Below are 23221 nucleotides of genomic sequence, written 5' to 3' on the forward strand. Positions count from 1 at the left end.
TATAAAAAATAGAAAAGGAAAAAAATGGGGGGAAAGTAAAAAAACCCAATGCATACTTCATTTCATCTGTCTTACTTTCTACTGTCTGTTGGCTTCAATACTTATCAAAAAGGCAAGTAACTTCTCTGCAACTCAATCTTTACTTAGAATCATACAATCAACTAGGTTAGAAAAGACATTTAAGATAAAGTCCAACCTTCACCCCAGCACTGCCATGTCCACCACTAAACCATGTCAATAATGGCCTTACCTACACAGTTTGTGAACACTTCCAGGGACGGTGATTCCCCACTTCTGCCCTGGGCAGCCTGTTCTAATGCCTGAGACCCCCTCGGTGAATACATTTTTCCTCATATCCAATCTAAACCTCCCCTGGCGCAGCTTGAGGCCATTTCCTCTTGTGCTACCACCTGGGAGAAGAGACCAGAAACTTCCTCACTCCATCCTCCTTTCAGGTAACTGTAGAGAACGATAAAGCGCTCCCTGAGCCTCCTTTTCTCCAGCCAGAACAACCCCAGTTCCCTCAGCTGCTCCTCATCAGACTTGTGCTCCAGACCCTTCACCAGCTTCACTGCCCTTCTCTGGACACGCTCCAGCACCAAGATGTCTCTCTTGTCATGAGGGGCCCAGAACTGAACACAGGATTCAAGGTGCAGCCTCACCAGTGCTGAGTATAGGGGGATGGTCACTTCCCTAGTCCTACTGGACATACTACTGTTGATACAAGCCAGGATGCTGTTGGCCTTCTTGGCTGCCTCCTCAGTGCTGAGTATAGGGGGATGGTCACTTCCCTAGTCCTACTGGACATACTACTGTTGATACAAGCCAGGATGCTGTTGGCCTTCTTGGCTGCCTGGGCACAAGCTGGCTCATGTTCAGTGGCCATCGACCAGGACCCCCAGGTCCTTTTCCGCCAAGCAGCTTTCCAGCCACTCTTCCCCAAGCCTGTAGCGTAGCATGGGGTTCCTGTGGCCCAAATGCAGGACCTGGCACTTTGCCTTGTTGAGCCATGATGGCCACTGCCCATCGATCCAGTCTGTCCAGACCCCTCTGCTGACAGGCCTGTAGTTTCCAAGGTCTTCCTTCCTGCCTTTTTTATAGAGAGGCATCATGTTGGTCAACCTCTCATCCTCAGGGACCTGCCCACTAGACCAGAACTGCTGATAAATGGAGAGTGGCTTACTTAGAAGCAAGGAAGCTGTGACAAATCATTTGCACTTTAAAGCAAAGGGTAGGAATGATGTATTTACACTGACTACAGATGAGAGAAAGGATGCCTACAAACAAAGGCAAGCGCCAAAGGCTGGACAAGAAAGAAATGTGATAAATTATTTAGGACAATGTGGTACTGGCTAAGCAGAAGCAGAGAAAAATAGTTTAAAATGTAAAGAACCCCATTTCCCTAGCAAAGAAACACAAAAAGTTGCCAACTAATTCCATATGAAAAAAAACCAACAAAACCACCACAAAAAAACCCCACAACACTAAAACCAAGAGGATCGTTTATTCACCATGACAGAATCTATCTTAAACTTCTGCAAAAAAATCACCCTGAGCTGGCAGCTGGAATGGTGCATGAAGGAACTAATACCGTGGCAACAATTCAGCAAGGACAGGATGAGGAAAAACGCTTTTCGTGCAGGCCAAACACTCAATTTTTGCTAATCTTAACCTGTCTTAACTTACCCTTGATCAGATCCAGTCAAAGGCTACACATACCCCTCACCGTTACTATTAAAGCAAACAATACTACACAAAGGCAATAGATGAAAACATACTATGGTTATTAATCAACTCCACTTTGCCATGCAGCTAAAGTCAAGCTTGTCCTAACTACATTCAGAGTAATTTTACATGCTTGCTACAACCATCGTAACATATAGTTCAGTCAAATGCACTGTATTTTATTTGTCAGTGACATACGAGTCACAGTGATACTAGAATAAAACAGGAATGCAAACCACCCGATTGATGGTCATCAGGCACCAGTGTTTGTTCTGCTGCAAGGCAGACATCCAGAAGGGAAAAAAAGAGTTATGGGAAAGCAATAGAGAGAACTGTAAGGATACCCTGCGTGGATATGCAGACCTTACAGGAAATGTTACACAGGTTGTCTTGAACAGATGTATTGCAACATATTTCCCTAACATTTGTATTTCAGAAGATACAAGTTGATGCCAAATTTCAAGAGAGTTAAAGGCAGTATTTCTGCTTTGTTTGGCAAGAAAAAAATAATCTATTTTTAAAATTGGCAAAGGAGAAAATGGAGATGATGAGATAATCGTAAAATTTGGAGGAGGGAGGCAGATATAAAGATGCTTGCATTACAGTTTCCTGAATTGGAATATTTCCCATTACAGAAAACTCAATATAAAGGAGGTGTTAATGTTTCTGAAGCTATTTACCACACATGAACATGCAAGGAACCGTAAGTATATATAATTTTTACGCTTTGGAGGTCACACATTTTCTCCTGTACTCGAAAAAAGTGGTTTGTTGTTTGGGGTTTTCTTTTAATCTGCAGCCTCAACAGGACTTTACCAAGTTGACTTCACTGAAGATCTAATTTTAGCCTAACTGGGCCAGGATGTATAGTATCAACATATGCTGTCATCTCATCTGTCAAAAGACAGAGAAGCAAGTAAAGTATCACTGCAAAACTTGTAAGCTTAAATCAAAGCCCATTCCTAATGTGTCTCACATTCCAGGAGAATGCTGCTTCCAAGCCAGGAAGCAACCTTCAGATACATTAGTATACAGAAACTCTCCGCAGTAGATCCCTTCAGAGGAAGGAAATCAGCCACAGTGAAGACAAATCAACTTCTCAACTGTTTCTCACCCAGATCAAATTTGCTAGAGACTTACCAGAAGTAACCAAAAGCCTGTTCTCCTTAAAACATTAAGGTCAGTAAGTTAAGCATGTGGAGTAGCATCAAAACAAAGCCCACTATATTTACCTAGTTTTGCATGTGCCTTGTGATACAGTGTCATTATGTTATTTTCACTCTTCTTCTGCTGGACTCTTTGTTTATTATACATGGTTGCCAAACTATTAATACAAAACTATTTAATCGTTACTTCCACTCTGAAGCCAGATTATTCACCATGAAGACGATTGTTTATTCACTGCACTCCAGTCACGTCCTTCTCAACATAAATATTCTGGAGCACTTTATTTTGCAACATTCATGTCCTTTAAACCTTTGCTTACAATTTTAACTTCCATAAATAATCCAGAACAAGACAATTCCATAGCATGGAATAACTGACAAGTAAAATTCAAAAAGCAGCACAGATCCCTGCTTCTAGAGTAAAGATTTACCACTTTAAAGACTGAAAGAATATGCCACTGAAATTATATATGTATTTGTGAATGTACACATTACTGCAAGTGAGCCTTGAGGATGAGGGGGGAAAAAAGTGGCACATTACAGTTCTCATTCTGTTGTAAGAAGATTTTGAGAAGAAAGACTCACCATCTGAGTATGCCAGTATACATCCAGCTTTTGGAAGGCAGTGACTTCTTAATCTGTAGGTTAGCTAAAAACCTAACGATTGTGCTTAATATAATAGGGACTAGAAAAAAGTTAGAGTGAGTCAAGTTCTATTATTTCTGGCATGTAATTTTTATTTTAAAATTATTTTCAATTCTTTAATAACTACGTTAGTAAAGGAAAAAGAGTTTCATCGATTCAGACGTTTGGGTTCACTCTCTTATATAAAGGAACATTATAAGGCATCTATAAATATATATCCCAAACATATCAAAATGGACAGTTTTATTCTAAGAAGACCTATTTCAATCTGATATGCATATGAATAAATCTGTTCACCCACACACTGTCCTTCAACAAGGGAAAACTAATATCTGTATCTACCCCTAAGGCCTTCCCCAGAAATACAATAATCCATACTTTTGTTTTAAAATTCAACCGTTAAATCTGATTATACAAGCTGCCATTTTTAAACATATTTCTTAAACAAAGTAACAACTTCACATCTCTCACATTGGGCTCAATTCAGGAAACCTTTGTTTCCAATCATACTACCTTCCCAAGCCTTCTGATGTGATGAGGACTGGTGAAATCTAAGCTTCAAACCAAGAAAATATTTCTCCAAGCCCAGGAGCAGAAAGAGGTTTTTCATCTCCTGGGTATCATACCTTCTATGCTGCTGGATTTATGCATAACATGTTATTCTATTTTTATAAGTGACAAAGGAGAAGAGAAAACAAATGCACGAAAATCAGAATTTCTATCCCCTCTACATGATCAACAGTCTCTTTTTGTAATAGATATTCTTCTTTAAAACAATAAATCCATAACAAGATATCTGTGTGCACTGCTAACTGATACTGTGCTGTATCATCTACAGCAAGTCCTACCATAGCAGCCCAACAAAAATTACAACAGACTAGAAAGGGTGCTTGTTATTCACAGCTGAGCAAATGCTGCAGACAGCCTGTGTTCACTGCTGGTTCCTCGATTCAGACAGGGAGAAGAGCTTTCTCCCATGGGTTTTGAACAGCCCTACATGCCACAGAGCAGACAGACAAACAAAAAGTGAACTGACTTCATTTTGTAGTTTTGCTTTAGCTCTAATGCTTTCTTCACTCCTATTTCCACTTCTAATGCTTTGTTCACTCCTATTTCTCCATTGCACAGACTTTAGAGTTCAGTATCCCCAAGAAATTATTGGAAAATATTGCTATGAAGTCAGAGATTTTGGGGATTGTTTTATTTTGCTTTTCTTTGATAGGTTGATATTCTTTTCCTTCTCCCGAATTTATGCCCATCTATATCTACTGCCAAGTTCTGAGAACAATGCAACCGGGTTTTATTCATACCACAAAACCACAATCCCCTTCACTCGGTTGTAACTGGGTACATGTTCTTGTTTATCAGGCAGACTTAGTCACAAGAAATGACAGACAACAACAGGTAATGGCTCACCAACTTTACCACACTAGTCTCAGAATAAAGTGAATTCAAAAGGCCCTGGGAGGTTGTAGGGTCCTCCAGCCTAGACTGTAAGCAATCCATTTTCCTCGCAGCTGTGTCCACTCTACTGCATTAAAATGTATGTGCTTATTTATTTCTTATTACAGCTTGCAGTACAGCTTCATGTCAGCAGGTAATAACCTCAGCCACTTAGTATTTCGGTATATTGGAACATTCATACCATGCCATTATGAAGAGAATTCTAATGGCTAACACAGTGCCAGCCGGTAGGACTGCAGCACCGCAGGCCACTGTCAGGAATGTAGCTAGGATACAGTGTTTCATTTTAAAGAATTTAATAACGTGAATTGCAAGTTAAATATGTGGTGTCAACAATTTCTTGTGACCTCCACTAGCAGCTATTTTTACTTAACTTGAGTTAGGATGACTGTAATACAATATGAGATGGTCCAAATATTGCATTTATTTTTAAAGAAGCATCAGCAAAAGTACTTTCGTGGGTCTTAAATATTAAAAATCAAACAAGGAGCTGCCTTGTTGACTGCACTGTTTATTCAGGACCCAAGACGTGTATCCCTGGGATGTATTTCCCAATGAAAAACAAAAAAAAGAAAAAAAAAAAAGAGAAACAAAAAACCCAAAACCATCAAGTTTCCACCATTGATAAAAACTGCATTACAGCCCCTCACAGTTTGGAATGCTTTATTGCCACTTGCAAGGGTTATTCTAAAGGCTTATTAGTCTCACTTTCACACATAGAATGTGCAATTACTTAAAAAGAGACTCAATTTGCATGCTTCAAAGCATTTTACTTCATGACAGAGTAAGATCATTATACAACCTGCCCCTTTCACCTTCCCAAAATTTGATGTGTGTGTATTCTTCAATATTCACAAGGCATTTAAGTCTTTATTCATACTTCTTGGCTCTAATCTTTCTATCAGCCAGTACAAAGATGGAAGGCAAAACCGTATCTTGCTTTGGGAAGATGGACTTTCATAATTCTGTCTTCAGAATATAATTCACCGAAGGGAAAAAAAGCACAGGTAGAGCTAGACAGAACATTCACGCCTGTATGCACACTGCATTTAAAAACAACAACAAAACTACAGCAACTTTCCAAAGTCAGTTTAAGCATCTAAGAAACGTAACCAACTAGCCTGTATTAAATATCATCAGAAGTCTGAGCCTGAGTCGGACCTAAATCCTATACAGAAGTTCTGAACATACCACAGATAAAAATAGAGAGCAAAAAGATTTATTCTGTTTAATCTTCTACGGTCAGTGTTTAAAAGAAAAAATAATAATAATAATAATTAAAAAAATACTCCTGACAGAAAACTCAATAAACTCAAGTACCAGTTTTTAACAGTTACCTCTGTAGGAGAAGAAGAAAAAAATTGGAGTGGAAGGAGGAATGTAATGCTGAGAAAGAAATTAATTACTGAGCCGTGCCATGATACAGGTACATCCACAATACAAGATATGTATGCATGAATAGAAAGATTAAATAGGCTTTTCCATGTCTTTTCTATTCATCAATTTAATCATGACTGAAAGAAAAACATCCCTATGTATGTTTTTTTCATGCCATACAACTTACAAAATATATTTGGAAAAAAGCGAGTATTGGTGTGCTTCAAAAATTATTATCTTCTGCTGTCCCCTAGTGGCACTGCAACTTGTTTCACAATATTGATTCAAAGAATATTTGTACCTTTAGGCTTCATAGGCAACAGAACAGAAGGCATCAACAGAAATTTAAAATGAGAAGAAATTAGTTTTGAAAACACTTGCTACAAGCAGGTCTTTGAATTTATGAAACTAAAAACCACAGGTAAACACTGTGATCTAGTATCTTAAATTACAGACTTTTCTAAGATACTGTGTGACAAATATATAGCCAAAATACTTATGGGCTTAGCCATGACACTGTCAGCATTTTAAATTCTGCTACTGAACTAGTTAAGACTTTAAATGAACACTTTAAAAGCAGTTGGAAGGAAGAGCTTCCAACCACTCCAATCATTGCATATCTTTCAAGTTTGAAAAACAAAGAAAGAAAAGAAAAGAAACAACCCCAGATCACTCAAGATGCCAATTCTACTGTAAAGTAAAAGCATTTCTGGACAAAACCCAGATTTTCTTGATCTTACTTTACCACAAATCAAAAATGCAGGAGTTGCAATTTCTGTTCTTTAGCAGGATAAAATGCAAGTGAAATGCCACTTGGGGAACATGGTGGTCTTATCCACTTGAAAATCAATCATTTTCTTTCATCTTAAATAAGTCTTTGGAAAACTGTAAAACGGATGTGGGAACACATCCATGATTATTAGTCAAAGTTTCTTCAGTCCCATCCACAAAATAATTTCTCTCTTGGCTTTAGTATTTACTTTTGTATCACAAAATAATTTGATTTCAAAAGTACACAGTACTTGGCATCCCAGTTTTAATTTCAGTTTAACAGTCTCCTAATTAGCTGAGAGATTTAATTTAGCTTTCATTCCATGCAATTATACACTCTCATAACCCATGAAAATTTGTCATTACCTCTAACCCCATTAATGAGAACTACTAAACTGCAGTTCATTTTTATCGTTTCTATAACAAGCACAAACTTCTCACGCTAACAGTAGCTATTGAAAAACAAGTTTCCTACTCAACACTTAAAGAGTTCACTGAAAAGTACACTCTCAATTATCTCAATTATCCACATCTAAAGCTGCATTAGCATACATACTTAGTGCACAGTATTTACTTAAAACTATTAAATATCCCCCTTGTTTTATTTTCAACTATTTATTTCATGCTGTTTAGTTCACTAAACAAATCTCTTTCCAGGACTGCTTTACTTTGAGGATGACTGAGCCTGTATGTTTCTCCAAAGTGAAAGCCCAGTGTAGGTATGCTGATCTTCATATCAGATTAAGAAACAGAGATTACCCGTAAAGCTTCTCCTAAAGCAGGAATTTGTTTTCAGTCTCAGTCACTAACCTGCCGGCTCAAACAACTTGCTCAGATGTACTCCCAATTTCCGTAAGGTCTGGCTACTGAAAAATTCACATGAAAGGAAATGTGAACAACAGCCCAGTGAAGCAAGGGGCAGGCATCTAGCCCAGCCCATGGCCTAAGGGATAGACTCTCAGCCCATTTTCTGCCTGAATCTCTCCCTCAAGCTATCACAGACGGTTGTATTTAAAAGACTGCTGAAGATGGACCCTTAAGATTGCAAGGCTAAAATCCTCCTCAGAGTGACATTTTATTCAAAGTAGCTGCTTCCCCTCTCTAAACCCACGTACAATAGCTCTTCTCAGTGCCTAATGAGAATCAGGAAAAGGCCTGAGGATTATAACTCCAGGGAGGTGCTTTAACTCAGCAACACAGCTCGCGAAGAGCCCAACAAGCCTCCGAGAAACTGCCAATTAAACAGTGCCAAATATATTGTTTTCCCTTCCATGATGACAGTATGCCATAATGACAAATTACAAGCCTGAGTGGAAGCCACACCGATTTGGGAATAAATAAAAATAAATAAGAAACCCCAAAAACAAACACAAACCCCCAAAATTCTAAGCCTATATGCATTTCTCTCGACTGGTATGCATGAGATTATACCTAGATTTGAATTTAGCCAAATAGCTACACAAACATTTGCTGATTTTGCTCATAGACATGTTTGGTTTTTTTCCCAAAAGCATTTAAAAAAATTACTATTTCCATCTAATATAACATGTAGATAGGAAAATACAGAGCACAGAACAGAACGGGGCAGAAATGTCACTAATTACAATGAAAACATGGCTAGAATTTCCACATTCTGGAAGAGGGCTGGAAGGTACACACTCCTATCAGAGCCACCAAAATTTGATACCATCTGATCCAGGAAGACAGATTTCAAATCCCTACTGTGCAGAGTGCTGATGTCCTATTCTAAGCAACTGCTCTGTCATTAGGTTTGACAACCGCCTATATTGCACGCCCTGCTACAAACAAATTAAATTATGTATAAAATAGAATGCCAAGTCTTGCATTCCATTCTTCAGATAATTGTGCAAGGTTTTTGATCTACTGAATTATACACAATAACAGCTCCTGTTTCTCTTAAAAATCTGCCTCAGAGATCAAGAACCAGGTTTTTCAACAGCGTATCTGGGTAACTCCCTTCTGTCACACAGGCTTAACCACAAACATTTTAACTAAAGCTATCCCAAAGAATGTAATTTTGCAAACTACTTAGAAAATTTAAAATTTAACCTGTAATTAACATTGATTCTTTCCTTCCCAAGTTAAAATAAGGAAGAATTATTTCCATTCTTTTGAAGAGCCTTCAATGACACAATGAAATTGGATCCACAGTCTAAAGCCTAATTTATCTACAAAAGATGGTGGCAATACAAGCTCTTCCACCCACAGACATGTTCAACTCAGCCTTTGAGGTAATCCTGCCAAGCTCAAAGGAAGATTTTTGCTTCCTCACTATTAATCTTCCCTGATCAGATTAAACAACTACATTTGTTGGGGTACATTTTCTGGCTGCTGTAAAGTGTCCCTGAAGCTTACCAAGAAGTGATTAAGTCAAACCATTTCTCTTATGTAATTAAAAGGGTCTTCTGGTGATTATCAGCCTTTCTTTCTTTCTAATTTATATCTTCATTTTTTTCAAAGAACTCTTTAGCCAACTATCTGTCCCTACAGTGATGAAGTTTTAAACGTTAAAATATTAATGAAAAGTGAAAACAAACCTGGCTGTTCTTCCTACTCTGTGGATGTATGTGTTTGCATCTTCTGGACAATCAAACTGAATAACCCAGTTCACCGCTGGAAAATCTGTATAAAGAAAAAAAATCCACCAAAATTTAAGCTTGCTATAACCAAAATCCTACCCAAGAGCATCATATTATACTGAAGCATTAATTCCTGTAACAACCATCATTTAGACCACTTAACAAACATTGGGCACAACCTCTGAAATAAAAATTAATTGCATGTATTAGCATATCATAAACAATCATTCTCTTCAAAGAAAGCCAAAATTAATGCTGTCTTCATTTCCTAAGTTATGACAGTGCACTGAATGGAACATAATTTCACACTTGACAGGAACAGACATGCTTTGTGTCACACACTGATGATAAAACACCACTACATTTAATAATTAAATAACAATATCTGACCCACTTTTCACCTACAGGATTAATAACCTACACCACTGGGTGTGAGGTTAGATATGGCAAGACAGCTCTACTGCAGCTGTCCACATACAGAAATACCATAGCCCCTCTCAAAGATAGGAGGGGCTGACAAAGCCTCACAAATAAGTCAACATTGAATGTAAACGATACCATTAGCAAGCATTGTCTAGCTGCTACACTTCATCCAGCAGCAGCGTGTTCTGCACTGGAGTAAATTCATGTTACTTCCTAGCGAAGCCTGTAGCTACACTGTAATCCACAATTACACCTATACTCCCAAATATTCCTTTTGTAGCATACTGACGACAAAACCTCACATTTTGGACAACAGGGTTTGCTATCTGAAAGAAGACTGAGTAGACTCCTGAAAACAGTCTGGTGTCATACCTCAATGCCTCCAAGTACTAAGGAAAAAAAAAGGGAAGAAAAAAGTCCAAAGTATACACTGAAAATACAAAGTAGTAAATAAGAATTCAGCAGGTAATGACCAGAGGAAGAAACTCAAGCCAAACAGGTCCTATAAATACTCTTGCTTTTTCCCCTCATCTGTTTTCCCACCTCCTTAAGAATACACTCCTATAATGCCATTCGTAGTTCAGATATTAAAATTTCTTCAGGCTTTCATTTCCACATACTGGTAGGTTAGTAATTTTTCATATATATATTGGAATAACCCACAGGATACAGGCACATCAGAAATACTTCAAACTGCTGAAACCTTGCCTTATGGCATGTAGTAAGCAAATACATCATTATTACCATTTTCTCTAGTTCCAGGTACTCGTCACAGAACATGGCTAGAAAAACTAGACTGTCTACAAAATAAAGATAGCTACCTCTGCCTGCCTTTCTAAAAATTGCCATTTCAAAACTAATGACAACATAGGTCTTTTTTGACAAAAAGAAAAAATAAGCACAAATGAAGTGGTTCTCTTAGTAAAGAAAACAGCAGAACTCTAAGCAGCATACCTCTTCCAAGACATGAAGACAAGCTCTTCTAATGAGCTCTTAAGCAAACTACATCTTCATGTCTTACAATCAGGCTGGTCTTCAGAGTATAAAGTTTGATAAAATCTCAATAGAGTTATATGATTACTTTGTGAAAACTATTACTTCTGTGGGTACATACCCAGGCCGCGAGCTGCAATATCCGTAGCAAAAAGGACTGCTGCTTTTTTCCGAACAAAACAAGTGTAGACTTCCATTCTCTTCATCTGGTGCTGCTTGCCATGGAGTGCCAGTACAGGAAGACCAGGCTGAAGCTTACAGAACACTCGGAAGAGATACTGGACCTACCCAACAAATTAAGGAAAAAAAATTTTACCATGCAATTAAACTTGTTGCAATCATATCCAGTACATAGCAGCTGACTCAGCACATCAAATAAAATACACTTTTCTCCACACTGGAGACAAGAGATGCTATTTTGAGACTTTGTCACACCCAGATACTAAAAGAGGAATTCATTGTGGCAAAAGATTGGCGTGCCTTTTGGTGGCATCTCCTAAAAGGAACCAGAGTAGGTAACAGGAAGAATGACCTGGGACATGACTAGTTTGGTTGTATGCAAGGGACCAAAGTATCCTAAGTCCGTCAGAAGCACTGCTTTTAGACCATACCAGAGGGGTGGAGTGTCTTATGCTTGCAACTCAAAGCAGTCTACACAGTCTTGATTTACTATTTCAAGCCTCAACAGCTTCTGTTATAAAAGCAGTCTGTTCACTCTTACACAGTACCATGATGTAGCACTATTTAACAGCAGACACCTACGTTTTTGGGTTGGGGTTTTTTGGGGTTTTTTTTTAAGAAAGTAGTTACAGAAACTGCATGTATTGCAGGAACAGCTACAGGGAATTTCTGTATCACTAAGCCTAGCACCTCATTTCACTCACCAGCCGACTGCAGAACAACAGAAGTATTGTAACCTCTTACACAAGTGTAAGAACTGCAATGAATATTTACTAAACCATTGTATGCTGTAAAATATTCAATACATGCAGTAACTATAGGAATTAATACCTATGTTATAGAAATATATAAAAACAACTTCAACACAATAGTCCCAGGACATTTATACAAGTAGATATTTGAAGGATTACCTCCTATATAACCGTAAGAAAAAACCTTTCCCTGAACTATTTCACAGTTTCTTATATAGGCAGATTTAAAAGCTTGTGAGGAAAGCAGGTGCAACTATTAAAATCCTTTGGAACCTAACAATGAAATGTGTCATGGGACAAAACTGAAATAGCTGTTTCTAAATGGAGTAACTTTCAGCATTCATTTCTAACAGCAAAGCATATACTTGTCTAAGTACAATGAGATGTTCAGGACTTCCAGCACTGACCCTGGACCCTGCTTCCCAGCAGTCAGGCCCTACATGACCATTCATTGAGGTGATATTTGGTTCTTCCCCCGATTTCCTGTTACAAACTAGTCCAGAATCTCACCCCTCTGGTGACTTGATGTCTACATGAGTATCCTCATTTTAGTAGTTTTTAAATGCTACACAGGAAGGAGGGAAATAGCCATACCTCTTTACAGCTTGCAAAAAACACAATGCTCTTCTTTTTCAAGTGACTCCTCAGGAAAGAGTATAACATGTTTACTTTCTGCTGAAGCTCACAAACAACATAGTTCTGATCCAAAGTTGCTGGGGTACTAAAAAAAAAAAAAAAAAAATGAATGTACATTCAGATACTGTTAGTTGCCAAAACATTAAAATGAGAAAGAAGGGAAGAGACTGTACAGCCACACAGTATCTACAGAGCTGCCCGTGTCTGACGAATAACCAGAAAAAGGAGAAAAGGAGCCAGGATGGAAATTTCTGCCACTTTGAGCAACAAGTCTTAGCAGCACCACTAGAAAGCTACTCTTGAAAGAAAAATCAATTTCCTCACTAAAAGCCAGTGAGGAGGGGTAGACAGCTTTTGACATCACTTCTAAATTAATTTACTACTAGCAAGCCAAACTCCTTCCATGTCTAAGCAGCAACATTTGAATTGCCTTGACTTAAAATGCAGTTTTGTCTATTAGTCCTATTAAAGCATCATTTGTGCTTAAGGCAATGTCAAAGCAGTTTAATCACGTACCAAAAAAAAGAGCACTGATGTACTTCTACTGACTACACCGACATGCAAAGTGACCTTTTAAAGCTCTGAATTGTCATCTTAACTCTCCATTCTTTAGAAAATAAAATTTAAAAAAGAAAAATAAAAATCTTTGGCATATTTGCCCTAGAAATACAGGAAAATGCTCCTCTCTACAGTCCCTCTGCTTTACCCTGAACAGAACAAGGGTTTTCAAAATCAATTTACTAAGGATGGCCACTTGAGAGGATGAAATGACAAGACACTGCTCCAGTTTTTATTCTACTGTTGAATTTGAATTATGCCACAGAACCTTTACTTTGTAAATCTTTCAGAGAAAAGTTTTCAGAAGGCAAGAACCTACTACACATTTAGGCAGTAAATTCTAAAACAAATGAATATTAAAAAAGAGTAAAAAACCCTGTACTTTAAAATAGTTTTCACAAAAAATGTGGTATCTTAGAAACAGACATGTAGTCAGTCCTCAAAATGAAGACTACATAATAGGCTTCTTCATCCTTACTTCTGCTACATCTACATCCTGTTCTGATAAGAGGATATTATTAATCAAACATATTTTTTTTTTTAGCAATCATGCTTATTTAAGATGCCTCTGACAGTACTGCTGATTAAAAAAAAAAAAAAAAAAAAAGGTATTTGCAGTACAATGCAGAAACAATCATATCAAATAGTTAAAACTGCTTCAAGCTTCAACCTGGTTCCGCTCTTCATTTTGCTGTTTGCATCTCTCGTTTGCTCTTGGGAAAACCATTTTTACCACTGTGCTGCACCTTCCTGCATCTTACATATGGAAATATATGCATATGTCATAGAAGAGTAGAAAAAGAATCATACGTGTTCATAAGCAATTTGACACCTAGATGACTGAGCCCACAGAAACGCAAAACATTAAACGATATTCTTCACTTAGATTTCAAATGAAAAAAATGAAACAAAAGCAATGTTTAAATATTTTATTTAGTGACACATAAAATTTTTCAAGCTTGGCAGACCACATAGTTCACTTCTAGGAAGGGCCTCCCATTCTGATGCAAATTATATGGCATGACAAATTTATGGGCTGGAGTCCTTAACGTGCACAGTAAACCCAGCACATAAGGAAGCCACAAGACTTGACATGAACTAATGGATTTCCTTGGAAAACCAGAGTTATCAATAGCACACAGAAGAACTGTATTTGTGCAACACATGGTGGTTCTGCACAGTAAGTATGCACACGGAAGAGGCAAGGAAGCCAAACAACCAAAAAAGGAGCAATACAGAAATGAATGCTGCTAGAGCCAGGACACTACTCCATTCAGGCTATAATCCACTCTGGAGCTTGCTCCTGAATTAAAAAACTTACAGAAGCTGTCTGAGGAGCCACAAGAGAAGTGCAGGTTCAGCCTCCCTGTAATGATTCAGCCAGAACTAGCACCCTCCTATGTGTAAATTCCTTGCTTTCAGCAAGGCACACAGCAGGATCAGATACTACAGGAAGGAGGAGGACGCAGAACAGAACTTCTGATTTGGGAAACTGACAGTCAGAGAAGCAGTTAAGTAGGATCACTATAGGTTTAACCCCTCCAGGGAAAAAAAAATTATCCCAGCATACCTGAATTTGGCTTTCTCATGAACCCAAACATATTCCGGATCCTTCAGACTCAGCCGTGCAAGATCCTTCACTGACTTTGTTTGTGTTGCAGAAAAAAGCAAGGTCTGGCGTTTCTTAGGTAGATTTTCAATGATTGCATTCATTGTATCAGCAAACCCCATGTCTAGAATTCTATCAGCTTCATCAAGAACTGAATTGAGAGAGAGAGTTGAGAAAATCTGGTTTTAGCTTTATTCATTTGAAAAAACATAATACTACATTAAATTCATATAGTACAAAATTCTATGCCTACTTAGACCGCAGAGTAACTTTATTACTGTATATGACAGGATTCTCTTTGTTTATTCATGTATTCCATAAAATGTTTTTTAAAAAAGACAGCAATAAAAATCACAGCACTTCCCATAATCTCTGCACTACAGCCCTCAGTTTCACACACTGATGCATAAAAGATCAGCATTTCAAGTAAACAGTTTAGTAATTTGCAGACAGACTGCAAATTACAAACTCCCTGTTCTATTACTGAAACAGAAGCATGGAATATAAGAGTGTTGTAGTGTTCATGACAGAGCAAAACCTGAATTTACTGTTGAAACACAGGGTTTAAACAGAGCAGCTCAGAAACAAAGCTTTAAGAAAAGCGCCCACGTTTAATGCAATTCTTGTCTAACTGCCATGAATTGTACTAAGTGTAGCAAGCATAATTTCACATTTTATCAGTTTCATTAGCTTCTTAATTGCTTCCAAGTTCCTCAAGCTATGCTAAAGATTAGGCAGTTCTTAGTGACAGACAAACCCTTCATTACACTGCATTTTTTATTCAGGTTGGAATGATGAAAAGAAACAATGTTAATAATGCTAATCATTCCATATAGTTAATTATGTCAGGAACACCATGAGAGCCATAGCCACAAACGAGAGGCCAGCATTAGCCAAGACAGAACTAAAGGATTATATGGGACACTATATTTAGTTTTGGGTTCCTTACTAACTCACCTACTTGGTCTTATCATCCTAATGATGATGATAATGTTTCAGATATTAGGAAACATGTTCGGCAACTGTTTCAGAGAACGTACCCATAAGAACAAGGTTTTGTTTTCTATTTGAATCTGTACACATGAACTTAAATGCCATTTCATCTACATAGCACGACTAGGATAAAATTTTACCCAAGTGCTCCACACAATTATGAACTGTTACAAAATATTTCTGACTACTTTCAAGCACTTAAAAAGACTTACTCAACATTTGCAGATCAGATGCATAGAAGTAGGAAGTTTCATCCATGTGTTGCAGAAGCCGTCCTGGAGTGCAAATTAGCATATTTATGTGGTGGATTCTTTCAGACTCTTCTTTCAGATCCTGAAAAGGAGTTAAACCAGCTTAGCTTTGTGGTTCAGACTAGTAGCCCAGTACCAGAGATGGTCAGGTCAGCTTAACTTCTTTATAATTTTTAGAAAGAATAGTCGAGGATCAGCCTTGCTCTTCCTACAGATACCACAATTTCTTCAGCATGCTCACACCTGTGGCTTGAGCAAGAAGTATTTCAGAATAATCTAAATTAACAGGATAGTCCTGGAAGGCTTGGCAGGAAGGTCCATCCAGTCACGTAACCTGGAAAGACTGCAGCTGTGCAAAAGCTTCAAAAGACACAGGGTACACAGACAATAAAAACGAGCAGGAGGTTGACAGTTTCCCCATTAACTGCTCTCTTCCCTGACTTTTCATTTCCAGGGTTTCCTTCCTAACCTAGCACTTAATATAGCACTCATTTATGCTTCCATACAGCAAGCTCCAAGCGAGGACACACCTTTCCTCCAATGATAAGGCCAGCTGAGAACTCATGATTCTTTCCCACTTTACGCAGAACCTTGAAGGTTTGATATGCCAGCTCCCGGGTAGGCGATATTATCAGAACTCCCAGTCCATCAGCTGAAGTCCACTGGTGGCGATACAGGAGTTCCAAAGCCTGGAAAACAAATTACCATATTCCCATTATAAAAATCTCAGAAGGAAAATATGTAATAACAACAGATTTGTAACAAAAATGTCATTAAAAAAATATACGGCCACACTAATTAAAATAATGACTTGAAGAAACATCAGTGTACACGTCACATGGTTTGATTATATATCAATCCCTACTGATAGTAATACATGCTGTAGCAAAGTTCCCCAGTATCAATCTATGACAGGCAGTAATGGGTTGTAAATTGTAAGCATTTTACTGCATGATTAATTTTGCTCTGCTAAATTCTGGAAATTAAGCCTTGATCATTTATACAAGAATAGAAATCAGCGTAGAAAAATCACTGTCCTTATCATCCTAAGGAACGATGATTCATTCATGATTCATTTCATGCTCAAAGTTTTGTGGAAACCAGAAACAGAATGAGCAACTAGAAGAAAGCCAATCATTGCAGCTTTAATTCTGGATATAGATTTTAAGCAGCACTATCCACACATGCTATACACACAGCATTCCAACTGAAGTTGCCGTAAGCCTCGGACCAGAATTATTCCTCCTCTTATGAATTCACACTGCAGAAACACTGTCTTAGTCAGCTAATCCTAGCACAAAGATTTCATAGGTATGAATACCTGAAGCATCCTGAAATAGTAAAAGCTGTTAAACAATTGTTGTACAATTATTTTTTATGCTTCATCTCTCCTCTCTTATCACATTTGTCCCCTAAAAGTGTTTTAAAATAAGGTTTGTAAAACAAAGTACTTCTACAATAACTAATCGTGCTCTCTCACTTTTGTTTCACAAGACTATCATTTGAAGCCGCCTATGGTTTTTTGTTCTTTACTAATAAAAAGTTTTTTAAAAGCATTAAGCAGAAATCTCCATGACAGAGGGTACTCAAAGCACCTACTGCTGGTCCTACAGTTCCTGACAGAATAAGCTCCAAAGAAATTTATGCTCACAAAAATGCAAGCAATGATTAAACAAAAATCCATAATCAAAACAACATTTATTTTTCCCTTTATCTAATCATAACATGATGGGGTTTGTATCCACAGCATGATGTTTTGAGTAAAACAGCCAAACATGTATTATCCATGACAGGGATCTTCATCCTATTTTCCTGCTTGCATCTAGAAGTGATTTCTATGGAGTTCAGAAAAGACAACAAGGAAATGGAAGTCCACAATCACTAAGCTTAAGTTTGCTATATATGGTCCAAATCACTTATCTAAAAAAAAAAAAAAAAACCAACCAAACACAAAAACCTCTAAGGAACTGAAGAAATTTCACCTTTTTATTTTCATATACTTAAATTTTCAAATTTTTTAAGAATTGGACAACCAGAGTTGCACCAGGAAAACAGATTCCTGAGGAAAAAAAACCAAAGCACTTCCTAAATCACATGCTCTACTAACATAAGGATCAAAATGTCAGAATATTCCTTGGCTTTCTTGGAACATTTAGATTAGCTGAATTATAACTTTTCTATTAACCTAAGCTGTTTGACATCCAATACTTCACAGATAACTTGGTTTGAGTACAAATGGAAGGACATAAATTACTTACTGGGACAATAAAAGCCAAAGTTTTACCAGATCCAGTCTTCGCAGCTCCAAGTACATCTTTACCTTGTAAAGCCAAACCTATGGTTTGCCTCTGTATCTCTGTTACTATGCGGTACTGAGCTTCCTGCAATCCTAGTATTTGCAGCGTGGGAAGAGAAGTGACAGCACAAGAGGGAAATAGAGAAAAAGCAAACAAACAAAAACAACCATTATTTTTGTCTTGCCCACAGCTGTGTTCCTCCATTCACAAAACACTGTACATGGCAATACTTAGCTAAAAATTAGAGAAAAAAAATGTTCAGATGCAGGTAAATAATATAGTCAGGTTTACTTACATTGGTTTCCAAAGAAAACTTTCGTACTTACCTTTTAGGGTTTTCTTTGACAATGGGAAATCTGAAAATCTTTGAATTTCACTTGCATTTATCTGAAACAAAGTAAGTTTAATCAGTGCTTACAATCTAAGCATAACACAGAAATTAAATAGCATTCTTTAAGTTGTTGTTAACATAAACATGTAGTGGTTCAGTATGACATGATCAGAGTCAGCTGGTCAGGCAACCTACACAGGTTTAAGACAAACCACTCTTCTACTATGAACTGTTTAGTAAGTAGTAAGAGATACTTTAATCATGCAGACTAATACTGCAATTTAAAGCTCAGATCATGAAATCAGAGAAAAATTTAGGCTGAAAGGGACCTCAGGAGGCCTCTCGTCCAACCTCCTGCTCATAGCAGGTGAGCTCTGAGGTCAGACCAGGCTGTTCAAGGGCTTCACGAAATCATCTTAAAATCTTCTTGAAATCAATCAAGGACAAAAGCTGGACAGCCTCTTCAAGCAACCTGCACCTCTGCCTGGCCATCCTCATGGGGAAAAAGCAATACACACTGAGTCTCTCTTCTCTGAACTTACATCTATGGACTCTCATCTTCACCCCAAACACCTCCTTCATGATCTCCCCCGTCCAATCCCAAAGTCATCCTGGCTACAAGACTGACAAGCCCAGCTCCCCCAGCCTCTCCTCACAGGGCAAGTGCTCCAGCCCCCAGCAATTCAATGGCCCTCCACTGAGTTGGATCCACTTTAGTGAGGTCTTTTTCTTATTGGGGGTCCAAAATTGAATGCAGTGCTCTTTCAAAAAAAATAATTAAAAAAAAAACTTTAAAAAAATTAAAATCACATTTTGAGAAGATAATGCAGCATGCAAGCAAGGGCTACATTTTCTATAACACAGCATGCAACAAGCCCCAGACATAACTTGCAATTAAACCTCATGCTCAGCATTTCACATACATGTATTATCCAAAAAAAAAAAAAAAAATCTGAATTTTTTCCAAAATTGTTCCAGTCACACTAACAGCCAACAGAGATTATAATAAAATACTACGGCAAAGCACGTAACTAGCCAATTATTTATTACTTCTGTGTGGCTGCAACAAGCACCGAGTTTACGATTCATGCACACTAAACATAAATTCATTTTCCTGGGAACATCCACAGAAGAGCAGTTTGGTGTTGGAGGCTACTGCAAATGGAGTAATGATAGTTAGATCCCAAAAAAGGGAACTCGAAGCTCTTACCTCCCTTCTTTTTTAAGCATTCCTATTTAAGAAAACATTACTATGCTGCAAAGTACGCAGTTGTTATCTTCCTGAAACAGAGACCCTCACCTGTACTTGTAACAATTGAACCCTTATGGCTTCTGTTCATAAAGGCAGACTCCTTCACCTGCAAGGACCACATGCAAACACTGCTTGCAGCCTTCCTACAGCTTTACTAGAGCCATGTCCCTTTCCCACCTATATTTTCAGATCCCCTGAAGCAATGAGGATGAAGTGTATTCCAGCTGCTGTATGAGATCAGTCATCACAAAATCAGGTAAATGTTCTGCAGGGTAAAGGCCTGGTAAACAAATGCTTCAGAAAATAGCTCCAGATAAACACATTTCTTCCACACTCCACATTTCCGTTTTGACACTACAGTGTCAAAAAAAATCAAGATTTTTTTCTTTAGGTTATGTGAATAAAGATTAATGACTGTGACCTCAAAGACCCCAGAAGAACCAGTGGGAGAATGCTGGGGAAGGAGCCCCATTAGCGGGATCGCTGCACACAGTTAAAGCCCCTCACTTAGCTGCTCCCCAGGATCATTGGTGGACAGCAGTCATGGCTCTTGGGTGAACTCATGGAGGTATTAGTGGGGCCACCCCCTCCCCAGAAGGCCCTGCAGTTCTTTAGTATCCTACCGGGTACAAAAAATACTGGAATAGTAGTTCATTGTCTGACACCTACTAATTTACTTCTCAGTACATATCTGCCTCTTCAGCATACTTGAGAACTGTTCATTACACACACACACACAACCCCCAAGAGCATGTGCTTGAGTCCATAAGTTGCCTCAATGGCTTACAAAACTATCGAGGTGTCAAGTAGAGATTTTATGAAAAATGTAATACTTCCAAGTCTGTTTTAATAGATCATTAAAAGATGTGAACAGTTTCCACTGGCAAGGTTCACAAAACCAATAGCAGCAGGACAGAAAAATCACAGAACTCAAAGAAATAGACTACCTATAAAGCCTGAGCAGATGAAGAGGAAGGTAGGCTACACAGCTTTGAATACATATTGAGTAGCATCCATCAACTGAGATTTCCAAATGTCAAATTTTGAGCTTACACATTGAGTATTATTGAAAACTGAGGGTTTATATCTGTTTAAAGCACGTAGATCACACCACCACTCTAATCAGCCTAGCTCTCTCTGGTAAAATCAACAAGAGTAATTTAATGTATGCATTTCATCTCTAGATAAAAGGTAATAACACCCTTGTTAAAACCCAGTCTTAACTTATTTCACATAAAGCTCTTGCAAGGCAGATTTCAAATTTTCACCTGCAGATAATTAAACTTTCACAAACGTTACTCAGAAATCTTACAGGTGAATTATTTTTGTAAAAGCTACTTGTGCTGAGATGCATGTACTTTAAGCTAGTACATTTCTGGGAGGAGGGTGGAATGAGAAATCACCATAAAAATGTCTTTTTTTGACTTCCACAAAATAGGAGTTTCTGACAACAATTGCCAAATTCAGTTGATAATTTTGAAGATATTTTATATCACATGCAATATTGCATATTGGGCTAATTCCCAGTTTTCTTATTTTTCATTCAAAAGGATCACAACTTGGTGATATACAGGTTCGGTTTAATTTCAACCAAGAGACCGCTTTAAGTATTTCAGTGGCCAACTTCCTTTTAACTCCAGATGACCCAGTAAAAATGGATGTATTAAACCACAAAGAAGACCAACACTGTCCTGTTCCTCTACCTTAAACTCCCCTACATCAATTTAAAAACCATTCCATACCTAAGCCTATCTCTTTTAAAGATGTCAGAGAAGGAAAAAAGTGAGAGCAATATTAAAAGAACAAGACAGAGGAATGTTGGGAAAGGCCATGTCACAGAGCTTCTTGTATTATTTCTCTGCCCTACAAACTTCCATGAGCAATGAATGATCCATTCTAGTATCCTTAAACTCCAATGATACTGATTTTTAAATAAGGTCCAAATAGCAGAACTGGTGTTAGAGGTAGATCTGATAGATCTATTCCATATCTACATGCACCAGCGGAAAACACCACCAACTTCTACTTTGTTTCCCTGACAACATTACCACCTCTGCTAATCTGCTGAGAATTTGTACTTGTGAGCTCTCCCTGATCTGCTCTAGGTGAGAGCAGCCAGCTACTTTCAAATACTTCAAATGGTATTCTGATCTAACTTAATTAACTTGACATAAAGCCAACCAGAAAGAGTTTACACAAAACCACTCCCGAGCACATCAGTTAGGCTGTTAATGCTTTTTATGAGTGGGACTAGATGGAGAAGACAATGTTCATCAGCAACTTTACAGTTAGGCAACAAAGTCATTGTATCAACAGAAAACAGATCACCTATGAACACGTATCCCAGAAAATGGTCCCAAAATTTGGACACACTCAAATTAAATTTCATATTTTCCATCTACACTGCCACACATTTGCCACCACAGGTAAAGGAACAACAACAACAAAAAATATCACTGCCAAAGTATCTTGGTTATCTCTTCATTATTGTTTAATTTTGCCTTATTTATCCATTGCAGTCATTCTCACTCTGGAAATTATAGACAATATACTCTAAGAGGGAGGGCAAGGTGGATACTCTTGTGTCCAGAAGCCACACTACTCCTATTCCATGTCACATGCAAGATGACAAAAGCACATGAAGACCTAACTCACCCACTAACTAGCTTGTGTGCTAGACCCCAGCCAGTACTCCTCACAGAGAGGAGTTTACTGAAGAGCTTTCTGATTCCCTAGTCCCTAAGAAAGGACATGCCTCGTGCAAAACTCACTGGAAACCCCTGGAGGTCCAAGCACACCCCCACTACAACTAGGTCCAGGGTAATACAGAAGAAATGCAGAAGACAAACTGCAAAACCTTGTCAGGGATCAGAAAAGGAGATATTAGGAACTGAAGACAGGAAGCTAGGTAGGCATCTACCTGATGTCCACAGGCAGGAGACTCCTGGACCTAGAGAACAGCAAAACCCCAGAAGAGTTGAGACCAGTAATCCCCAAAACTATCCTAACACAAACAATGTTTACCCTGTCTTCATCCCGATGGATACATGCCTGACCACTATCAGCTTCTCTTCAGCCTCTAGAAATACGCACTAACGGAGCCTCCCACTACCCAATCCTTACCTACACTGCCCCAAGATCCCCAAAGAGTTCTCACCCATGTCCCAGAAAAGGATGCATGTGCAGATATACACACTG

The 23221-nt window shown here is 38.2% G+C and overlaps 1 protein-coding gene across 1 annotated transcript in view; it reads right to left on the minus strand.

Annotated features, from left to right (window-relative positions):
• The window catches only part of DDX10 (DEAD (Asp-Glu-Ala-Asp) box polypeptide 10), a gene marked incomplete at its 5' end in the record, with an annotated part of 160176 nt that extends 141349 nt beyond the window's left edge, over positions 1-18827 (minus strand). Inside the window, 8 exons of the mRNA XM_010011938.1 lie at positions 9707-9791; positions 11286-11448; positions 12691-12817; positions 14861-15050; positions 16105-16225; positions 16674-16832; positions 18402-18532; positions 18767-18827. Coding sequence (XP_010010240.1) covers positions 9707-9791; positions 11286-11448; positions 12691-12817; positions 14861-15050; positions 16105-16225; positions 16674-16832; positions 18402-18532; positions 18767-18827 — 1037 coding nt within the window. The remainder of the gene's footprint in view (positions 1-9706; positions 9792-11285; positions 11449-12690; positions 12818-14860; positions 15051-16104; positions 16226-16673; positions 16833-18401; positions 18533-18766) is intronic.
• Between the last annotated feature and the right edge of the window lie 4394 nt (positions 18828-23221).

This window comes from Nestor notabilis, unplaced genomic scaffold (assembly GCF_000696875.1).
Source record: "Nestor notabilis isolate BGI_N333 unplaced genomic scaffold, ASM69687v1 scaffold903, whole genome shotgun sequence".
NCBI classification, from domain to species: Eukaryota; Metazoa; Chordata; class Aves; order Psittaciformes; family Psittacidae; genus Nestor; species Nestor notabilis.